The sequence below is a fragment of the Vulpes vulpes genome, chromosome 12 (genome assembly GCF_048418805.1).
Source record: "Vulpes vulpes isolate BD-2025 chromosome 12, VulVul3, whole genome shotgun sequence".
Classification (NCBI taxonomy): Eukaryota; Metazoa; Chordata; class Mammalia; order Carnivora; family Canidae; genus Vulpes; species Vulpes vulpes.
This window is the reverse complement of record NC_132791.1, coordinates 22,609,946-22,632,584: the sequence shown is the minus strand read 5'-3', so window position 1 is coordinate 22,632,584 and position 22,639 is coordinate 22,609,946. Positions and strand designations below refer to the sequence as shown.

Sequence of the window (22,639 nt, the reverse complement as noted above, 5' to 3'; positions counted from 1 at the left end):
CTAAACCCAGAGCCAAGTCAGTACTGGGGAAGGATATTTCCATACAATCTCCATTATCCTCTCAAGCAGTTGATAATGAGGATTTTGGCAGAAATCACAAAACCTCTGAAAATGAGCACACAGGTAGTAAAACTGGAAATTTAAGCTTTCAGGATGCAACAGAGGTTATTGGAAGGGACTCCCCTCCACAGAGTCAGAGTTCAGTTATAAAGTCTGTTTTCAGCAGGCTGAATCCATTAAAGATCTTTTTGGAAAAAGATGAAACCAAAAAGGATGATGACCAGAACAAGCCAACAAGAAAGGAAAATGTCACTGGGTGTGGATTAGAGTCAAATCAAAGGGAAGACACTCTTGGCAATGACAGTAGTGTCATCACTTTTGATAGGAATGATGGAGAAACTACAGGTTCAACCCAAATGCCCCTAAGTAAGGATTTGTTGTTGTCTTCCCAATCGACCAATGAACCTTCAAACTTAGGTGGTTCTGCAAATAAAAAAAATGGTATTGAAAGTCTCTTGGAAAGAAAATCCTGTACAGATCTGTCTCTGTTACCGGATCAACCAAAAAAATGTGCCAAAGACACTCCAGGACAATCTTGTATAACTGGCAGTAGAATTGCAAATAAAGAGTCTTCAGCAATACCGATTGAGGAGGACAAAGTTACTAGAGATGATGATTTTCTTGAGCCACTCAGAAAATCTTTTAGCCAGTTTTTGTTCACTTCACCTGAGACCTGCTCAAAGAAAACTGTGTCAGAATCTATGAAAATTCACCAGTTAGAGGAAGATGGATGGGAAAGGGGCCCTAGGAAAGATGGACGTTCCTTTTCTTTTAGTGGAAAACTACATATTCCATTTTTCAGAGTTCTTAGTCATTCTGAAAAGCAGCAGGATTTAAGAGAGGAAGGAAGCATTTTTCCTTTGTTTAAATTTCCTTTCACTGACAGCCGTATCACTGTCAATGACCAGAGTTTTCCTGACTCAGCAGTAACCATTGATGAAGAGATCCAAAGAAACTGCCGTGAAAATGCCAAACTTAGTCTAATAACATCTAGTTCAGTTCCAAATATTCATAATAATTTAGGGAAATTTGATGGTACAGAAGCATTTAATAAAAATGATCAAATAAATTGTCCTGAAGATGCCACACTTGATAAAGTAAAGTCTAATTCAGTTCCAGTTATTAATAATGATCTTGGGGAATTTGGGAATATAGACAAATTAAATTCAAGTGACCATGCAGCAGTAGATACCTGTCAGAGAGATACCTCAGCCATCCCTGAAGTTGTGTCCAAAGAATATATTCCTTCAGATTCTTCAGAAGAAAGTAAGACTCTTGCACAAGTGACACCTTTAGCAGTATCATACTCTTCATTAGCATTTACTTCTCCCATTTCAAAATCCACCCTGGTTAGTGAGATTAATGAAGACAGACTTGTAGATAAAGCTTCGAAGAAAAGAACCCAAGGAGGCCTACTTTCTGGTCTGCTTAACAAGTTTTCTTCTCTTGAAAACTTGTCTAGTCAACAAGAATTAAGTTTGAGAAATGATGATTCTCATCATAAGAGTAATATCCCAGGCGTACTCTCTGGAATATTTAACCTGATATCCAATAACAGTGTGACTGATTGTAAACCAGATGAAGCAAAGTCTGTGTCTTCAGGCAACATAAAAAGTTTGAATGGAAATAAACATTTATCCTTGGATGAGATCCCTGTTACTTTGTGTGTGACTCCTGAGAACCAGAAGAATCATGTTGAAAAAGAAGAAACATCTGGCTTCATAAAAAGCTTTTTATCTTTACCTAAAGAAAATACACCATTATCTGATATTTGGGTTGATAGTCATCATTCCCCTCCTACATGGAAAAATCAGCAAAGTGAAAAGAATTGCCCCTCTTCTGAGAACAGAGTCCTTCACTGTGCTCCAAGTGCTCAGCTAGGCCTCTTAGAGAAATCCATGGCTGAGAGGCTGACACCACACCATGTTCTTAAGGGGAAAATACACGAAAATTCAAACAAGTTAAATCCACCCATATTAAGTACTAGCATTCTGTCAAACCACTGTCAGGCTTTTGAAGAGATGAATAATCCTCTCTGTTATAAATGGGACTCTGATATAAAAGATTTCTCTAAAAATTCCAGAAAACTTCAGCCAGTTTATTGTATGTGGAATCAAAATACATTCCCATCAGGTGATGTTTTCCTGTGGCCTGACTCAGAAAACTCAGCAATAAATTTTTGCCAAAAGGCTCAAAATGCAAATATCTTGGAATGGAAAACAAATCCAAACAGTGTCATTTGGCATGACTTACCATATGAATCATTGGACCAGTTAGCATTTAATGAAGACAACTTATTAAGAAGTGGTATGTGGGCAGCTAACTCATTATATGGAAATTCTCATTTTCCAATTAATGAGACTAAGAATTCACTAGAAGAACTGCCCATTGACTTAAGTTGTTCTTCAGGTTATAAGAAGACTACATGTTCCATAGTTGAACAAGAATCATTAAGGATGGATGAAAACTTTGTTTTTTCAAGTGTTAGTTATGAATACCAGGAATGGTTGTCATGTCTTGAAAATGGAGTGTGGTGGCCATCAGAGGATGGGGATTATGGATATTATATGTTCCATGATGGTCAGTATATGTATTATCTCCTCACTGATTCTACTGGGCAGTATGCATATTTATTTATACCTGATTGTTATTATCAAGAGTATTTGAATTATGGTTTACAGACAAATGATCTATCAAGTATTATGTTGGATGACAGCATTATTTCTGCCTATAGTTTTAAAGTGCTTGACAAGGAAGATGAATTAGTCTGGTGTGTTGAAGAGGAACCAATTGATGACCCTCTTGATTTATCTGTAGTTTTGCCAAGAGGTGAAGGACCAGTGTATCTAAATTTAGGAACCTTCTCACAAGTACTTGAAGAGTCAAGTTGTGACCAAAAGGATCAACCATTAGATTTTTCAGGCAATAATCTTCAGAAGTTTAAAGGAAATTTTGGATCTTTTGAAGAAAAGGGGTGTTGTTCTGAAGACTTTAAATACATATTGGATCTCAGAAATAAGCCCCAAACTATTGGAAATCATGACTTAAGTAAAAATCATTTTATAGAGGATGATAAGAACCAGCCTCTAGCAAAGGATTCATCTGTTTACCCTTCTAGTTTCCACTGGGTTCAGTCTTCTGAAGAAGCTACCTCTTTGGTTCATCCTGAAAATATGACTAACAGTCCACAGCAAACAGGAGAGATGTCATCACTGAACAAAGTAACTTCATTATTTTCTGCTTTGGTTGGAAATACTTTGAATTTTGTTGAGAATGAATCCTTAGAGTCTTTGGTCATGAAGAAAATGGATCAGCATTCAGGCTTAGCAGAGCTCACAAATGATGGTCTTCAGTCATTAATCTTGAATAAGCAATTAGAGAGTAACTCTCAAGATGAAGAAGAATGTCTTCTCAAGAAGGATTTAGAAAGACAAATAGGATCCAGTGTTCAACGACCAGAATTTACTAAAAATATGAAGCAAGAGTTCCCTTCAAATAAAAATTTTCATGTGAAAAAACAAAGTTTGTTAAAATCTGTTGTCCAGGTAAGCCAAACAACTCTTCGGCCTAAATCAGATATGGAAGATAATGAAATCATTACAGCTGACTCTATTTCAGTTCCTCTTGCATCACAGTTTAGTAGGGATGAACACAAGAACTGTGAGCTTCCCCAGGACCAGTCTTCCAAAGAATCTGAGAGAACATTATTTAAAAGTGCATTGAAACTCTTTGGTCGGGGAGAAGACTCTTCAGTAAGTACAGTATCAAATGGAAAACAGGCATCTGGATTTTTGAACCTCTTTAAAACCCAGGTGAATAAAGAAGGATCACCAAATTTAGAAAAGAATGATGATAAAAATAGAAAGATACTTTATCAACAAAAGAATGAATCTCCTGGTGTTTCCAATTTTTTTGGTACCCTTGGGGATTTATTTAAAACCAATGTATCTTCTATACAAACAACTGAAAATATGTCTGTTTCTTCCTTGGTTAATAAGGATGAAGTCAAATCAAGTCCTAATCCTCCACAGGCAATTAGCCAGGATATTGGGAACTTTCCTGCTACACCAGTTGCCTCTAAAAGGAAGGTTCGAGTTAGGAGTCTGAACAAGCAGATTACTATTGATGACAGTGGGCTAAAAGAACCATCGACTACCGATATACAGAGTAATAATTTGACTGAAAAAGAGGTACCTTCCAGAGATCACCTAATCCAGCAATCACCAAATCAGTCTTTCTCAGCAAATTGTCTCAAAGAGTCTTCCAGAGATTCTTCAGTAGAAACTAGTGGTGTGTCTACGGGGACAGAAGTTTCAAGAAGTGATCAACCAACTTTTGATATTCCGAGCCAAAGGAATTCAAAGGAACAAGATCATTTTTCTGATCAACGCTGTAGTTTTTCAACTGCCACAACCTCTTCATCTCAACCAGAGTTGCAAACCAGAAAAAGTATATTTTCTTTCCTGACTGGATCTGAAAAATCTGAGAATAGAGCCTCTACTACTCTACCAAGAACCAAATCTCAAGCAGAAGGGCTCTTTACACTTCCTTCCTTTTTTTCAACTACTAACTCAAGCAGCAAGAAGGATGCCTCTCATACTAGCTCTTTTAGTTTCTTCAACTTGTCATTTTTGGATGGAAAGCAGCAGACTCCTGGGGAAAAACACAGCCTTTTAACTGTTGCTCCAGTGACTTCCCAGCCCTCTAAGAAGCCAAGTGCTTTTGTAGACATGGGTGGCACAATGACTAGAGAAGGTTCTAGTGGCAGTAGAGCTAGCATAGTCCAGGAGGGAGTTCATGAACAGCAAATGGCTCCTTGTAGCAACACCGTTGAGGTTACTTCCCTTACAGATGAGCTCAATGTGGAGAAGGACTATCAGGAAAAACAAGATTCTGGTAATGGACCAGGGACATCTTTAGCAGATATCCACATGAATCAGTTGCAAAATGACTTTGGTTCTAATTCACCAGAATTTCAGGCACAGACTGAAACATTGCTCATTGGTCCAGAGTCCCTTGGGGTAACTCCTAATGAAGAAGAGACTTTCATACAGGAAGCCTTCCCTAGTGGCTCACTGGCCAAGTCTTTTTCACATGATAACCATTTGACTGAAAAGCTCAACAGTCCAGACACTTGCACTAACCACCACCAAATTGAAATAATTACTAGTGACCCTTTGAGCTTGCCATTAGAAAAGGTCCCTGATGAGGTCTTAACAGAGATTGTAGAACCACCCTCTCCCTCTGTGGAGCCAGGGTATACAGAGCACTTCCAGAGCCGAGAGGCAGATAAAGAAGAAGACAAATCAGTGTTGGGCTCTTCAGTAGAGATGCTTTCCGGGTTTGTGACAAAAGTGAAGTCTTTCTCTGGGTCCTTAGTTGAACCTCCCAAAACTTTCTCTGCATTTTTCTCCTCTCCTAAACCTCCAAAGAAAAACTCCTTTTTCTCCCTTTCTTCTGGTGCATCATCTCAGTCCCTCAAAGGTGAGTTACTTGGAATTTTTAAAAGTCCCAGACCAGAGACATACAAACAAGAATCACCTGTCCCAGCTATTGCAAGGCCTCAAAATGGTAGTTGCAGAGATACTATAGGATCAGTACCCACAGAAAATTTGTGGAGAGAAGCTTCCTCTCCAACATTCAATTCAGAATCTACTCTCAGTGGTGGTACAATGACTGTAGTTAGTGCAAAGTCAGACTCAGAGACCCTGATAGATGATACTAAACTAACAACTGAAATGGAAAACAATAATATTCCTGACAATATTCTAGAACCCCAAGATTCTGAAACAATTGGGGCTACACCTTCTGTCTCAGGGGACGATACTGGGCAAGGAGTATTGTCTCTGAGTGATGAAGGAGACATGGGGTTGTTGCAGGGCACAGACACAGAGACATCATTGGAAGCAGAGCATATATCATTGCTATCGCATTTGGATCCAGATCCTACCTGTATTGCCGAAGAGCTTCCTCCTCCAGTTCAGCCACTTACTCCTCTTGAGGCAAAGCCAGCTATTCAGTCAGCCTCCACAAACCAAGATTTCTTGGAACTACAGACAACCAATTCACTGGAAACCAGTAGTCCACTGTTAAGTGATGCAAGTGCTGGCCAGAGTGCCACACCAGAAACCCAAGGATACCTTTCTCATACTGTACTGGAGGAGCCTGTGTTTTGTGCCAAAGAAAGTTATGGGATACTTGGTACCCAGAAAGATCCACCTGCAGTCCCCCAGGAAGCAGAGCAGCCAAGACCTCATTTTGGGATCCCAAACATGACCAATTGGCCAAAACTCCATTTCCCATCTTCTGCCACTGACTATGGGAAACCACTGAGCTCTTTATTTTCCCCATCTCCTTCCTCTGGTAATAGAGGGGCAGAGCCTGGTTTAATGGCCAATTTTAAAAAGTTGTCAACTCTATTTGAGGGAGGTAGTGATGGGAAAGGGAGTATGATGGCAAGTGATCTAAAACTGAGATTTGGAAAGAAGCTGGATCTTTCATTCACACGGCCAAAAGAGAACAAAGGAGGCCCTGAACAAGTACCTGCAGAATCCTCTTCTCCAGCTTTAGTTATCAGCAGTGATCAGAACCTTCATTTTAGTGAGGCTGACAAAGCTTTAGAGTCTTCTCAAATGTCTGAGGCTAGTGCTGAACCAGCTACTCAACCCTCTGGGACCTATGAGCATCTGGAGACCAGGCCAAGTATATGTGCTCATGAGCTTTCAGGGTCAGGAGAAATGGAAAACCAGCAGGGAATTTCAGCATCTGGCGAACACTGGGGTTCCAAAAGCAACCTTTCTAGCTCCACCTGTCCTTCAGGGAGTCTTAAGGAAGAACACTGCACTGTCACTGAGTTACTTCACCAGCCAGAAACACAAGAGGAAGAGGTGATGCCTCCTTGCACTGACTGTCTTTCAAACATACAGCAACCAATTACTCTCCATGACATCAAGGAACCAAAGACCGACAAAAGGCCTGTTTTCAACCTAAGCATCATAAATGATTTTAAGGAATTGACCATTTATGATGCAGTGACTTAGAGGTAGCTTAATGATAGGCTGCTTTATATTTTTCCTATGTCTTTCCTAGCACCCGCGCTTCATGTTAACTAGGGGTTAAGTAACAAGGAGTAATGTGTGGGTCTTTTCATCCTGTTCCCTCTCTCTAGAACCAAATGGAATTCATTAATTGGGAGAAGGAACTTACTGCTAAAGGAAAGGTTGGGCCTTAGGATTTACTCATTCTGGTTTGCTCTGCCTTATGAAAGTGAAATGGAGAATGGAGGGCAGAAAGAGGCTGCAAGTAGTAGTGTGGCATTTATTAATTACAACCATGTGATAGGCTAGGATGCTTCCTTGGCCCTCAGCACTTATATCTCTAATAGCTGGGGAGAGATCTACTGTGCTGTGCTTTTCCAAGTCTTCTAAGATGCTTTCTCCAGTGGCAATGAAGTTATTAAGTAAAATGCTAGATGCAAAGGTTGGGATAATTTATATTCTATATTCCACATGGATTTATTTTTTTTAATTAATTAATTTATTTATGATAGTCACAGAGAGAGAGAGAGAGAGGCAGAGACACAGGCAGAGGGAGAAGCAGGCTCCATGCCCTGGGAGCCCGACATGGGACTCGATCCTGGGTCTCCAGGATCACGCTCTGGGCCAAAGGCAGGCGCTAAACTGCTGCACCACCCAGGGATCCCTCCACATGGATTTATATAGCTCTTTCTAGTCTGCCATTTTGTACCTTGAGACTGGTGTCTGGTAAGTGCCTTGAATAAAGTGTCATGGGAGCTCAGGGCTATCATTTGCTGTAGTTCTTTATTCTGGAGCATTGTGCAGGGTCCATTTGGAAAATATAATATTATTTCCCCTAAGGAGAAGCACCACGTACTGTACAATTTAAGAATGCTGCCATGACTTCTCACCCAAACCTGTCCAAAGGGGCTGGTTTTAGAGATCGTGTGTGTGTGTGTGTGTGTGTGTGTGCATTCATGTACACACATGTGTTAGGAGCTATTCATAGCAGCCTGCTTTGGGATGAAGGATCAGAAATTAGTCTGAAAATACCAGGTAATTGGGAGGATCCATAGGGAGATTATCACTGGAAAACAGTAATGATTTATCTTCATTTGGCCAAGGGTAAACATAAGCCCTTTAAAGACTTGACTCTGTGGCAAGGAAATTCTTTGTCCTTTTGCATGGAGGCTTTCTAGCATGATACCAGAAGTGAAAGAAGGGCCCCTGACTTGGGATAGAACTATTCAGTGAACTATTCTGGGATAGATCTTAAAGATCATCACCTAGAACTTCTGTCTTGAGTAGGACTGACTCTTAAATTTAGTATATGGCTCAAGGGAGTAACTTGTGGATACTGCTCTAATCATGTTTTTTTTTTTTTTTAAGATTTTTATTTATTTATTCATGAAAGACACACACACACAGAGAAAGAGGCAGAGACACAGGCAGAGGGAGAAGCAGGTTCCATGCAGGGAGCCCAATGTGGGACTCCATCCTGGGACTCCAGGATTGCACCCTGGGCTGAAGGCAGGCGCTGAACTGCTGAGCCACCCGGGCTGCCCTAATCATGGTTTCTAATCATAATTCACTGTGCTTTCTCTGCTATTGGTGCTGTCTCTCATAACAGGCGCACAAATTTCCTCCCTGGGTATGGGAATTCAGGTGGTTGAGAAAGGGTTGGGCTGGCCTCTCTTTAAGTATAGAAATGCATTAGTATGGTCCTGACCCAGATCCTGGAGTTGGATTTTGTCCACTTTTTCCAAAACTTTGTTGTGTCCAGAGAGCAACTCCATTACAGATGGGCAAGTTCATCTTTGGGACATTGCCTGTGCTGCCAGGGATTTCATTGTAACATTCATGTTGATGAGACCATTCCCCAGACAAATTTTTTTGGTCATAGACTTCATCTCCCAATGGCTTCCATTATCTCATCATGTAGATAGCTGAGAGATAATTAAAGAAACATCTCCAGTCTCCTTTGCTCATCCTAAGGAACAGACATTCACATTTATAATTACAGAGGAAGAAAAGGGGACATCAATTTAGTAAATAAGAGAGGAGTAGAGTTCACCATTTTGCCTTATGGAAATTAGAAAACTTTAATCACAGCCACTGGACAAGTTTCTTTAGAAGTCTGAGTAAAGAATTTTAGGCATAAATAAGAGGGTATTTTTATATTTAATACTTAAATATTAATAATTCTCAATCCAACTTACAAAAATCACATTAAGAAAAAGTATGCTTCAAAGTCTGTCACAGGTTGAGGTTAATATTAGAGAACCCAGCATTGCTTTTCCTGTTGTGCTTCTGCTGACTAGAAACTAGTTCTTCTAGATTACAAAGTTTGGTCTTGTCTTCCCAGAGACCTCCTATTTGTGATTCTTCCCACTGAAAGAATCATTATTTCTGGATTTGTCCATTACTTTTGTCCTGGTCCCTGTTTGCATGTAAGTACTCACCTGTCTTTCTTTCATTCTCACAGCCCCACCAGCAGTAGTAGGTATGGCTCATCCTGTAATATGAGTCAAGGAAGCTCTCAGTTGAGTGAACTAGACCAGTGTCATGAACAAGATGATGACCGTCGGGAGAGGGATTCAATTCATTCATGCCACAGCTCTGGCAGCTTCTCCAGAGACGGCCAGGTGGGCTTTGGAGAACAAGAGAAAGCCTTGGAGGTAACAGGTGAAGAAGAGAAGGGGAGAGTGTGTGAACCCAAGGACAAGAAAGAAGATACCACAACCCATCCTCCCCCAGATCTGGTGCTACCCAAAGACCACGTCCTAGGCCCCCAGGAGAGGTAGGTGATAGTTTCCTTAAGGAGTTCATGTGGTTTCCTCAGTATCTGCCTGTGGTATTGCTGGATGTAAGTGCTTTTCTTTTTTTTTTTTTTTTTTTTTGTAAGTGCTTTTCATTTGTTTTGCTATAGTTGGGTATGGTAGTGATCAAGAAACTGAGGTTTGGCTATGTGCTGCTTCCTTTGATTTTTGGTATATAATTCCCTAGATATTCTGAGGATCTCTGAAGAACACTTGGGTTCTTTGTAGTTAGCTTCAGTGTACCAGGCCTTCTTGAATATGCAGTTATTGGCCTACTAGGACTTATGTATGGTAGCCTCTGAGTCTAGAACCAACCCAAGCCCTGCAACTTACTTCATTCAAAGGAGCTGCTTTGGATGAAATAGGCTTCTCAGCCAGTTAATGTTTAAACTTTTTATGTGAACATTTGTTTTGTTTTGTTTTGTTTTGTTTTGTTTTGTTTTGTTTTGTTTTGTTTTGTTTTTCCTGGCTGAGAACACCAGGACAGAGTTAAGAAAGAATTGGTCTAAAAGCCAGATCTCACCCTTTTGCCTCCCTAGGTCTAACAGTGTGTCTGGAATTAATTGGTACCCATGAGAAGAAAAATTTTAAACTTGCTTTTTTAACAGTCTTATAATGAATCTTAGTGCAGTGTTTGAATGTTATTGTTATTGAGCTAAATTGGTCAGTAGATTTGCTGATAGGTTAGGGCAGAGTGGGATTTTCAGTCTTGGCATGATTGATATCTGGGGTTAGATAACTCTTTGTTATGTGGAGCTGTTCTGGGCATTGTGGAATGTATAGTGACATCCCTGGTCTCTGTATGTTACATGCCAGTAGTAACCCTAAGTTGTGACAACCAAAAATGTCTCTAGATCTTGTCAGATTTCTCTTAGGGGACAAAACTGCCCCCAGTTGAAAATCACTGGGGTAGAGTGATAAGGGCTAGATGTGACTTGGATTCTCAGGTTTCAAGGTCTAAAAATAAAGCCTCTCACCAACAGATCAGAGCAGCAAGTGCTGTTATATGTGGTAAAAGTTTGAAGGGTTGTTGGTGTATCTACTCCACCACTGAAGATGCAAACTTATTTTCTTTTCTCCTTTTTCCTGATTTTTGGTCATCTCTCTTGGCTCATCTAATAGACAAGACATCCAAGATTTGTGATTGATGACCCACTGAGAAATGGCTCTTTGTAGACCTTATACTTGGCAGATACTATTGTCTAGAGTTCTTGGTAGAGCAGCAGAAGTGCCCAGCATGAGTTTTTGTCCTCCAATGGTTATGTCCTTTCAAATCCTAGCTATGCAGATGAGGCCCAGTTCTACCATGGTCAGCAGTGCCCACAGTATTTTATTTAATACAGTTGACTCAGTTAGATGGCGTCAGAGCCTAGCATATATTTCAGATATCTAAATGGTGGATGCTTGTTTGCTGCCTTGGCACTAGACCTCAGTGGGAGAGAGGAGAAGCATTATCACCAAGAACTGACCAGTATTCCACAGTTAAGAACCTGGGTGATGATTTGTTCTAATACAGCCTAGTGTTTCTGCCCCAAAGCTACTTTGTTATATATTATTGTTGTGTCATTGAAGGTGTCCCTAAGGCAGGTCAGGGAAAAAGACCATGGCAGGAAAAGAGCTGTGCTTTTTTACTTAGCGTTTTTGATGTAGTCTAGGAATGATAAGCCTTCCAATATTCTTAGTGGAGCAGGAAAGATTTGTAAGAACAAAATTCTGCTCTAAGGATGGATGATATACAGAATGCCCAAGGGAGACTCGGTGGTCTTGAGAGGTAAGGTGCAAGGGTTAGTTCACATGTCTATGTAATTTCAGTGCTAACATTGACTCAGGGCCCTTGCCATTACTCTTACTGGAATCCTGAAACTTGACTATCCTAGTGATTTGGCTCATTGGTTGAGTGAATAAAGGGGAAAGGAGAGAGGAAATGGATAAAAAGCTAAAAGTTGTCATTTTAGAGAGGATTTTTTTTTTCACATTGCCTATTCAGTACTATTCTGTTTAGTGGCCTGACTCACAAAATAAGTCTAGGCATGAATACAAACCATTTTACTTTAGATACTTGGCAGTTTTGCTTGAGCAGTCACCTTGTTGCCTGGGCTATTTTTAAGAAACATTCTTTTCTTTGTTACAAGTTTTCCTGAGGAGAATGGTTCTTCACCATTTACCCAAGCAAGAGCTCACTGGATCCGAGCAGTTACCAAGGTTCGACTCCAGCTGCAGGAGGTAGGAAATCTGTTTTTCTAGTACTAGTTGGGACAATTTTTCCTTTAAAATTGGGAGACATATGGTCCTAAAGAAGCAGTCAGTGATTAGTCATCTTCTTATAGTGTGCTTCTGGAAATGCATGACAAGTAAGCTAGAGTCTTAAGAGATGGGAGTTGGCTTTTGGCTTCCTTCTATGCTGATTAATGGAAATCAAATAGACCTAGTGGGTTGAGAGCCTGAAGTTTAAGTTAAATGCTATTTTCAGTACCATTGCCACTTTGAGGCCATTATATTTTGAACTTAGGACAGGGCCTAAGTTATTATAAGTCCTCTAGTTGTTGTCTCCCTTGGCTACCCAGTTTAAGGCCACTGACTGCCTATTACAGAGGGCCTTTATGATATACACAGAAAGGTTATTTTTAAATGATGATTAGTGGCTGTCAGTAGTATAATACCAGGCAGATATTAAAAATGCAAGCATGCTCACATTTATAAATACACTTAAAGTATAATTTATTTTGGAATAATTACAAACTTAGGGAAAAGTTGCCAAAATAGCAATATAAAGAATGCTTAAATCTTTCTTGCCAAGATGCCCCAATTGATGACATGATCAAAATTGCTTCAAAACCCTCCTTCCATTACGATTAATTCTTTTCTGAACCATTTGAGAAAAAGTTGGAGAGATGTCATATTACTCATAAATAGTCCTATTTGTACTTCCCAACAAACCAAGAGACTCTCCTATCAACTACAATGTAACCATCCACAAGAAAAAATCAACAACAGCAACACCATCATCAAAATGCTATGCAAACTTTGCTAGCTGTCTCAACAATATCTTTTTTTCTTTCCTGGTCCAGGATACAATTCAGGCTGCCATGTTGCATTTAGTAGTCATATCTCTTTAGTTTCCTTTAATCAGGAACACTTCCTCATTTTTATCTTGGACAGATGGTACAGGGCTTTTATTTTGTAGTATGTTCTTCATTTGGGGTCCATCCAATGTTTCCTCATGTTCAGACTCGGGACATGCTTTGTTGGCAGGAATTACACAAAATTGACACTGGGCTCTTTTTAGTGAATTGTTTTACCCTTCTTAATGTTAACCTCAATCACCTAGTTAAGTTTTTATTGGCCAGGTTTCCAACTTGTCAAAGCACCTTTTTTCCTTTTGTAATTGATAAGTGTTTTGTGTACTCTGAGACTATGCCAATATCTTACTCCGCATCGCCTCCTACCTACAAGCTAAGCATCCATTGATGACTCCTATCTGAATCTACCACCACTAATGGTAGTTGCCAAATGGGAACTTTCTGTTTCCATTATACTTTCTACATTCATTAGTTGGCATTCTATAAGGAAGAGATTTCTTTTTTTCTCTCATCAGTTTATTTATATCAGTATGGACTCATGGACTAGATATTACATTTTACAGTTAGAATCCATTATTACCATTTATTTTGTTGCGCCTTTTTTTTTTGCTTGTATTGTTCTAGCTTCTTATAAGCACTGCTAATTTGACCCTTGGGGAGAAGATAATGTTTTAATAATGATTGAAAAGGTAGCTGCTTTAAATACAGATGTTTGAAAATGTTTTCTTTTGTGTGTGTGTTCTTTTTTAAATCAGAAACAATGAGTGTTACCTATAAAAACTCATAACTGCATGTTCTAAAATCTTGGGAAGAAACTACTAACATACTTAAAAATATTTCTAATGAAAAATTTCAGTGAGGTTTGAATTTATTTATTAGAAATATTTCTATTTGATAAGATATCAGAGAAAATGAGAACTTATTTATACATATTTCAACAAAATCTTTGAAAAATTGCTATGTAGGAACCAACTGCACATCTTTCATTTGACTGACATATCTGTATCTTTTTGACAGCTTTGAAAACCATGTATTGAAATAATTGAATGTAGAACCAAACTTTCAAATAATTCTATAACAAAATGTTAAACAAGATTTAAAAAATAATGAGGCATATTGTATCACATTGCTTTCACTAAAAATATTACTGCTAATATTTTTAGTGACAGCAAAAATATTTTTATCATTAATCTTAAATGATTGTTTCTTTTATAAAAACTTTTTATATTTTTATAATGTATGAATGTACGAATATGGTTACATATATATATATATAGGTTTTAAATGAGTAAATATATATATTTGAGAGATTATGCTAAAAATATTTCTATGGGTTGGGCTGCCTAATCATAAACACTTGGAGTCTGTTGATCTAGACTTACATGAAATAAACATTTAAAGTAAACATTTATGGAGTCAATGTTATAATACTAATTTTTTATTTCTAATTTTCTTATAATTCTTTGTTATAGAGGAAAGTAAAAGAAATAACATCCACACAAAAGTTCTGAATGAGAAAAACAAGAATATATTGGAGCAGACACAATTTGTTTTAAGAGGCAATTCAGAGTCTCAGAAAGAATAGCTAAAAACTGTTGGCAAAGCTTGGAATCATTTAGAGAAAAAGCATGGTTTATTTAAGGGTAACTAAGAACCATTCCTACTTAATTGAATAAGAGAACAATAGTAAATATATTCTTAACACAGGTAATGTAACTGGAAGCTGATTAGATGGCCAAGAGGGTAGAGATAAGCCAGAGTTTAGTGAAGGGTGTGAGAACGATTTAAGATAGAGGCAAGTGTATGGTATTTATACTTAACATGAGATTTGCTTGATTTATCGAGGTTGTGACAGTAGGAAGTTAAGTATAGCACACAATTTTTTTTTCCTGAGCAATTGGAAGTTCCACCTAGTCATGCTTTAACACTCTGCCCAAGGTAATAATTGTTAGTTTCTTATTGCTTTGTGCAAGTCCAAAAAAATATGAATATATGTTGTAACCCTCTCACTTTATTTTAAAAACGAAATTGGTATACATCCTGAGAATATCTTGTTTTTTCATTTGGAGATCCTTCCATATTAGTTCTAAGAGAATTTTTTCTTAATAACTACAGATATTTCATTGCATGAAGGTACTGCAAGTATTTGACTGGTCTTCTCTTGGTGTTAATTTGGTTCATTTGATTTAACAGCATGGTCATTTGCTTTAACAAACCATGCTGTAAACGAGCACCTTTTACATACATCATTTTGCAAGTATATTTGAGGGGATATATGCCTTTGTAAATTTGATAAATATTGCTACATTTCCTCCATTTGTCAGTGCCTTAAAACAATAAAGGTTTATTTTGCTTATGCTGCTTGTCATCCTGCATGTCAAGGAGTTCTGCTTTAAGTTGTCTTCTCTCTGCAGTCCAGGGTGATGGAGCAGCCTGCATGTAGGATATTGTCAGTATAGATGGTATAGTGAAAGAAAAGATCAATGAAAGAGAACATAGCAAATTGCATTCTAGCTCTTGTACTCTAGCTCTTAAAACTTCCACCTAGAAGATACAATGTCACTTTTACTCACATTTCCCTGGATAAAGCAAATTGTATAACCATATTTAACCTCAAGTGAAACAGTATAATATACCTTGAAAGAGAAAGAGAAGGATATTTATGAGCTGCTTTAATGACTACCTCAAAGGGTATCTGCCTTCCACAGATACTGTACTAATTTATACTCCTGCTAATGTCCTGAGGGTGCTTTATTTCCTTCCTAAAGCCACCAGTAGAGTGATTTGTTTGAACTTTTGGATTTTTGCTAGTCTGCTAGGCAGTGTTGCCTCAGTAGAATTTAAGTTTGCATATCTTAGTACAGTAAAGCATGTTTTCATACAAGTAAAGGCTATTAGTATTTACTATTTTGTGAATGGTCTATTCGTATTCTTTGCCCATTTTTTTTCTGTTGAACTTTTGATTCCCAGGAGTTTTTATTGTTTTAGGGACGTTAACCCTTGCCTGTGATATGGGTTGCCATATTTCTTTCTCAATGTATCATTGTGAGAAAGTTTTTTAACGTTAATCAGCTACATTTTCCTAATCCACAAGATGGGGAGAATAATAGTACCTTTTTCTTTTTTAAGGATTGTGAATCATCTAGTAAAACTATGATTTAAAAAAAGAAGAAATCAGAAAAAATACACGTTAGTGACTCCATATTGCCTTCATGATAAAATAAAACCTTCATACTCTGTCTTGCTCAGTGCGACTCCCAGTGTGGTTCATGGACCACCCCAGTCCAGGAACTGTTTGTTTCTACTTTGGTGAAATAAGTACTCTAAGGGGAGGATTTAGAGGCAATTTGGATTGCTGTAATACCATGCACGTGATAATGTCCTTTTTTCATTGAGTAGGATATAGACCAAAAATATCAGTCCATGACATGTTGGAATAAAAAAACAACAGCAACAAAACACCCAGATACTCTACAAAAAGAATTGGAAAAGCACTGATACAGACCTTATATACCATTTTGGTCTTACTTCTTTCTGCTGCTCTATTTAGTTAACATTTCCAACATACAGGACTATATATTTTTCAAAATCTCAGAGACTATGCACTTGCTGTTTGCCATGCATGGAATATTCTCCACTTAGCTAAATTCTTACATTTAAAACCCAGTCAGTTTTCAGTTTTGGGGGTTAAGTTTCCAGACTCTGTGCATACTTTTTCTAGATTGGCATTTACCATGATGTAATGGAATTACTTGTTTTTACTCTTTGATCTAACTTTTCTATGTACTTGTAAGATCTTTGATTGCTGGGGTTATACTTTTTATTGCTGATGTTCTAGAGGCCAGTATAGAACCTGGCAGAGCGTTTAGCCAACCTTTTATGGATGCTTACCTAGCCAGAAAAGTCTGTCATCATTTCTTTTTAGAGATTTTATTTATTTGAAAAAGAGAGTGAGAAAGAGAGAGCTAGAGAGAGCACAAGCAGGTGGTGAGGAGAGTGAGAAGCAAACTCCCCGCTGAGCAGGGAGCCTGACAATGGGGCTCAATCCTAAATCCCCTAAAATCCCCTAAAATCCCGGGATCATGACCTGAGCTGGAGGCAGATGCTTCACTGACTGAGCCACCCAGGTGCCCCAACATTTCTGTTGGCATTTTCACCAGAGTCTCTGTGTGCCTCTTTATGTTTTAATTAATTCTATTTTTAATTTTTTCCAGAGCCTACTAACTATAAAATATTAGCATTAGTTATGTTTTCTAATATAACTTTTATATACATTAAATGTAAAGTTACTGAATTTGGACCATACTGTGTGTGCATTAAAATTTTTCTTGCTTAGATTATTTTTGTGAGCCTTATTCTGGGTTATTAAATATTTTTTGAAAACGTGATTTCATGATTATTAATAGATTAGTACTATTCCATTATGTTGATGTTTTATAACAACTTCTATTTCTTTAGAATTATAAACAATGCTATGATGAACATCATTGTGCATGAATCTGTTGATTTTGATTATTTGTTTAACTTGGCTTTCTTAAAGTAGATTCTCAAATAAATTACTGAGTTAAAGAGTATATATCTTTTTTTTTTTTTTTTTGAGAGTATATATCTTTTAAAGGCTTCTGATAAATTTCTGCATGTGATTTCAGAAAGATTTTTCCAATTTGTACTTTCGGTATTTGAACGTGCCACACCAACACTGAGTATTATCATTTTAGAAAATGTTTGCCAATTTGACAGAAGAATGGTATCCCCTTATTTTAATTTGCATTTCTTTGATTGTGATTTGACTATTTCCCACAAATTTGTGGGACATTCATACTTTCTCAGCTGGTATCTGCATTCAATAGACTTTGAGGAACTACCATAGGAACCTAGCTACCCTTATGCCATTCCTTTTTTTTTTTTTTTAAGATTTTATTTATTCATAAGAGAGCGAGAGAGAGAGAGAGAGAAAGAGAGAGGCAGAGACAGAGAAAGAAGCAGGCTCCATGCATGGAACCTGACATGGGACTCGATTCCGGGTCTCCAGGATCAGGCCCGGGGCTGAAGGCGGCACTAAACCGCTCAGCCACCTGGGCTGCTCCTCCCCACTCCCCCTTATGCTATTCCTGTAAGCAGCTTGAGGGGAGAGATCATATAGGTCATCTCTGTATCTGGGCTGGCTGAGTACCTGGCCATATGTACTTAATAAGTGTTTGATGACATTGCAGTAATGTTAGTAGTGTAGGTGGAATGGATATGATTCTGTACCTTATTTGGCTTAGCTGCAGAAAAATCTGGGGGAGGAGGTGAGACTTTTAGCTCTAGAAACAGAGACTGTGGTGGCAGCAGGTGGGTGGGTGTTCCAGGTGGAAGGGACAGTGAAGGAGAAGACATGGAGGTAGGCCGTGAGGAAGCCTTGACAGAAGCTTTTAGGTTGCTAAAGAAAGCTGAAGAAGGAGAGCCTTATTTAGAAAGCAGAGATAGAATTGAGCAAATAGATTAGAAGGCCCATGTTTAAATGGAGCAATCTCATGGGATCCAAGATTGCAGCTGGTCAGCCTGAGAGATGAGATCAGCGTTTTCTCAGGGAAGATCATTAAGATGGAATGAATCGACTGTCTCCCACAAAGCACTGTTTTGTATTTGTGACTCTCTCCCTACCAGAGACTTCCTTCTCATGCTATTATTGAAGCCCTGAAAAAGGTATTCCCCTTGGGGAAAATGATGCTCAAGGGGAGTCTCTGAGGACCTCATCTCTTAGATTTAGTTGTATCAGGAAAGCATTCTTTGTATAATTTTAAACTTCAAGATTTTGCTCTGAGTATGACTACCTTTTACTACCTCTCCTCTTTGCTCTCATGGAGATCACCTTTTTTGCTCTTTTTTTCTCATAATCTGTCAGCCCTCTCCCGAACCATCACTACTCTCAACAATTAAAAAACTAAAGAATGTTTTGAATAAGCAATAAGTGTAAAAATAGAAACATAAACATGTATAATGCAAAATTTCCCTCTTATTTCAAACTTCCAGGCCTCTAGTCTCCCTGTCTTCCTTATCACTTTGTTATCTATGTTTTGTGAATCAGTCTATGATAATCTGTGCATTTATAAGCATGTGTGTGTGCATAGCCTGCATGTGTATTACATACATTGTCCTTTACCTTTTAAAATTTAATGTTATAGCTTGGAGATTTTTCCTTATTAGTATAGAGCTACTGCATTCTCTTTGATAGCTACATAATATTTCTCTTGGTGATTGTATTATAATTTGTATACTGTGTGCTCTATTGATGGATTTTTAAATTGTTTATCTTGTGCTACTACTTCCACTGTTGAAATTCAAATCCTGTAGTAATATCCTGAATACTTGTAGACATCTCTCAACCACAACTTTTAGTATCTCTCTTCAAACTTCATGGTCATCTCTACCCAAGACCAGGCCCTACTGCTTCACAACCTGGAGAAAGCTCTCTTAGACAAGGGCTCTAGCTGTTCTAAGAGGCCTCTTCTGCCCTGCTATTTGTAAATTGCAAATTCTATGAAATCTTACTGAGTCTGAGACTGGAATCAATACATTCTTTACTGACTGAAACCTGGCTGTTTGCTAACCCCTTCCTGGCCTTTTTTAAAGTAAACTCCACCCTCCACGTGGGGCTTGTCCCAAGATCAAGGTCCTCTTGATCTTGTTGGTCTACAAGTCACATGCTCTACTAACTCAATTGAGCGAGTCAGGAGCCCACTGAAGTCCTTGCTAAAGGAGGATATGCCTTTTTCATGCCCCATTACTGGGTCAGGAGTGAGGCTTAGTGTTCACCAGCTCTCTGCCACTCCCAGGCCATTACTAGATCTTCACATAACCTGTTCTCATACTCCCCTTCCTTGTTGCAATTATGTCCCATCTGTTCCATAACTCCTCACTGAACAAAAACTTTATTACCTACATCACCACATAAGTACTTTATTTATATGCATTATCAAAATGAATCCCTCACAATGATTTACAAACTAGGCTTTGTTATTTGGCCCATTTTATAGACTAAGAAATTGAGGTTTAGAAAGATAGAAACTTGATCAGGGTCACTTAGCTGGTAAGAGAACTGCATTCAAAACTAGGTCTATTTAACTCTAGAGTCTGTGTTTTTAACACTATTTTCTACCATATTACCACCATAATCTTAGAACTCTGTTTTCCAGAGTGTGAAAACAATGTTCTGCAGGACTCCAGTTTCTGGAACTGTCAGTGGGTCCTCTATTATGTGATAGAGTTCCATAGTCAAAGAAATTTGGGAAACAATGGGTTCCAGTAGAGTATAACACCAATAGATTACTCTCTTGTAGGCTTGTTATGATTCTTAAAGAGGAGGATATAATGTACACAATGTTATTGCAAACTTATTTGACCATGAAATTCTGTTTTAGAGAAGCATTCTGTAGCACTCATTTTCCAAGAAATACATTTGAAGAAAGTCTCAGTTGATTTCATTATCATTTCATTAAAACTGCATTTGTGAGGGTCATCAATGAACTCATAGTTACCTAATTAGTGGTTGCTTTCAAATCTTATTGGGCCACTCTGTAGGGTTTAACACTGAACACTCCTTTGTATTTTGAAATTTAAGAAACCATCCCCATTGCCACTATTCTCTGATCTCTTTAGTCTCCTTTTTCTGATTTCTCTTTGCTCATTTCTAGAATATTGGTCTTTCTGGTATTCTCTGCTCAATCCTCTTTTCATAAAACCCCTACATTGTTTCTATGAAATCTCATTCATAATGTCAGTTACCACTTAGATGTGGATTACTCTCCTATCTGTGTATCTAGCCCAGATGTGTCCCTGAACTGTAGACCCGTGTTTCTAGCCACTTATGCACTCACTTGTCCCATCAGATCTAAAATCCAACACATTTAACCAAAAGACATAATCTCTCAAAACTTATTTTGTGTCTCCTGTATTTTGTTTCAATGCTTGCTGAACCAACCCTGAACCTACTAAATATGATTGGCCTCTTGAAAAGTAAGAGAAAGCTGAACCATCCCTTCTATAATGTAGAGTAATTAGGAGTAGGAGTTTCACTTAACTTTAAAGGAGGGAAGGATAGGTAGCTGTCTTGTACACATAGTAGATACTCCATAAATATCTGTTGACAGGATGAATGCAAAGGATGTAGAATAGGGAAGCTAGTCCTTTCTCATTCTGGGCAATTGTTTCCTGGAGAGGAATGAGAAAGCTTCTCCTACCTAAAAATTTCTTTAAAAAAAAAGGAGAGGTCATACTCATACTTGGTCACTTTGGGTTGAGGAAATTTTATAATTCCGAGATTTCATCTTTCCAGTCACCTATGACTATGACTCCTTTTTTTCTTCATACAGAGCCGGTTTCCATCTCTTTTCACTGTACTTTTCTTTTTAATTGAAGTTTGATTTGCCAACATATAGTATAACATCCAGTGCTCATCCCATCAAGTGCCCTCCTCAGTGCCCATCACCCAGTTACCTCATCCGCCCACCCACCTCCCCTTCCACAACTTTTTGTTCATTTCCTAGAATTAGGAGTTTCTCATGGTTTCACTGTCCTAAGGTGAATTAGAGACAGGTACACTGTGCTTTGTGTATTCTTCCAGCCTTCTCATTCTAGCCCTATTTCTATACCGTTTCCCCTTAATGGATTGAAAAAAGGAAAAGGAATCTTCTATTTTTTTTTAAGTAATAGATATCTTTTTATTGAGGTACAATTCATATAACATAAAATTCACCATTTTAAGTGTACAACTCAGTGTATTTCGGTATATTCAGTAGGTTGTACAGCCATCACCATCATCTAATTCCAAAACATTTCCATCACTCCAAAGGAAACATCATACCCATAATAAGTCATTCCTCATTCCCTGCTTTGCTCTAGCCTCTGGCAGCCATTAATTTATTTTCTGTCTTTATGGATTTATCTGTTCTGGACATGTCATATAAATGAAATCACACAATATGTAGCCTGTTATATCTGCCTTCTTTCACTTAACATGTTTTTAAGGTTCTTCTGTGTTGCAGCAACTATCAGTACTTCATTCCTTTATATGGCTGAATAATATTCCATTCTGTAGATATACCACATTTTGTTTATCCATTCACTTATTGTTGGACATTTGATTTGCCTTCACCTTTTGGCTATTATAATAATGCCATTGAGAACATTCATGTACATTTTTTTGTGTGGACATAGGTCTTCGATTCTCTTGGGTATATACATAGGAATGGAATTGCTGGGTCATATGGTAACTATGTTTAACCTTTTGAGAAACTGTCAGACTTTTCCAAATGGCTTGTGCCATTTTATATTCCCGTAAGCAATATATGAGCTTTCCAGTTTCTTCACATCCTTACCAATACCTGTTAATCTTTTTGTTAAAATCATCTTAGTGCATATGAAGCGGTATCTCATTATTAATCCAATTCACATTTTCCTAGTGACTAATAGCGTTAAGCATCTTTTCATATGCTTGTTGGCCATCTGTATATCTTCTTTGAAGAAATATCTATTCAAACCTTCTGCCCATTTTTACATTGGGTTGTCTTTTTATTGTTGAGTTGTAAGATTTCTTAATATGTTCTGGATCAAAGCCCCTTACCAAATATATGATTTGCAAATATTATCTCCCAGCCCTGTTCCTTTTAAACTTCTTTGGACC

General features: G+C 38.1%; 1 protein-coding gene across 28 annotated transcripts in view; it reads left to right on the top strand.

The window, feature by feature from the left end:
• Positions 1-22,639, top strand: part of UNC13B (unc-13 homolog B) — a 245,728-nt gene that overhangs the window by 149,923 nt on the left and 73,166 nt on the right. For all 28 annotated transcript variants that reach the window (XM_072728005.1, XM_072728015.1, XM_072728001.1 and 25 more), the window contains 2 exons: positions 9,562-9,876; positions 12,028-12,118. In XM_072728005.1, the coding sequence (XP_072584106.1) occupies positions 9,562-9,876; positions 12,028-12,118 (406 nt within the window). The remainder of the gene's footprint in view (positions 1-9,561; positions 9,877-12,027; positions 12,119-22,639) is intronic.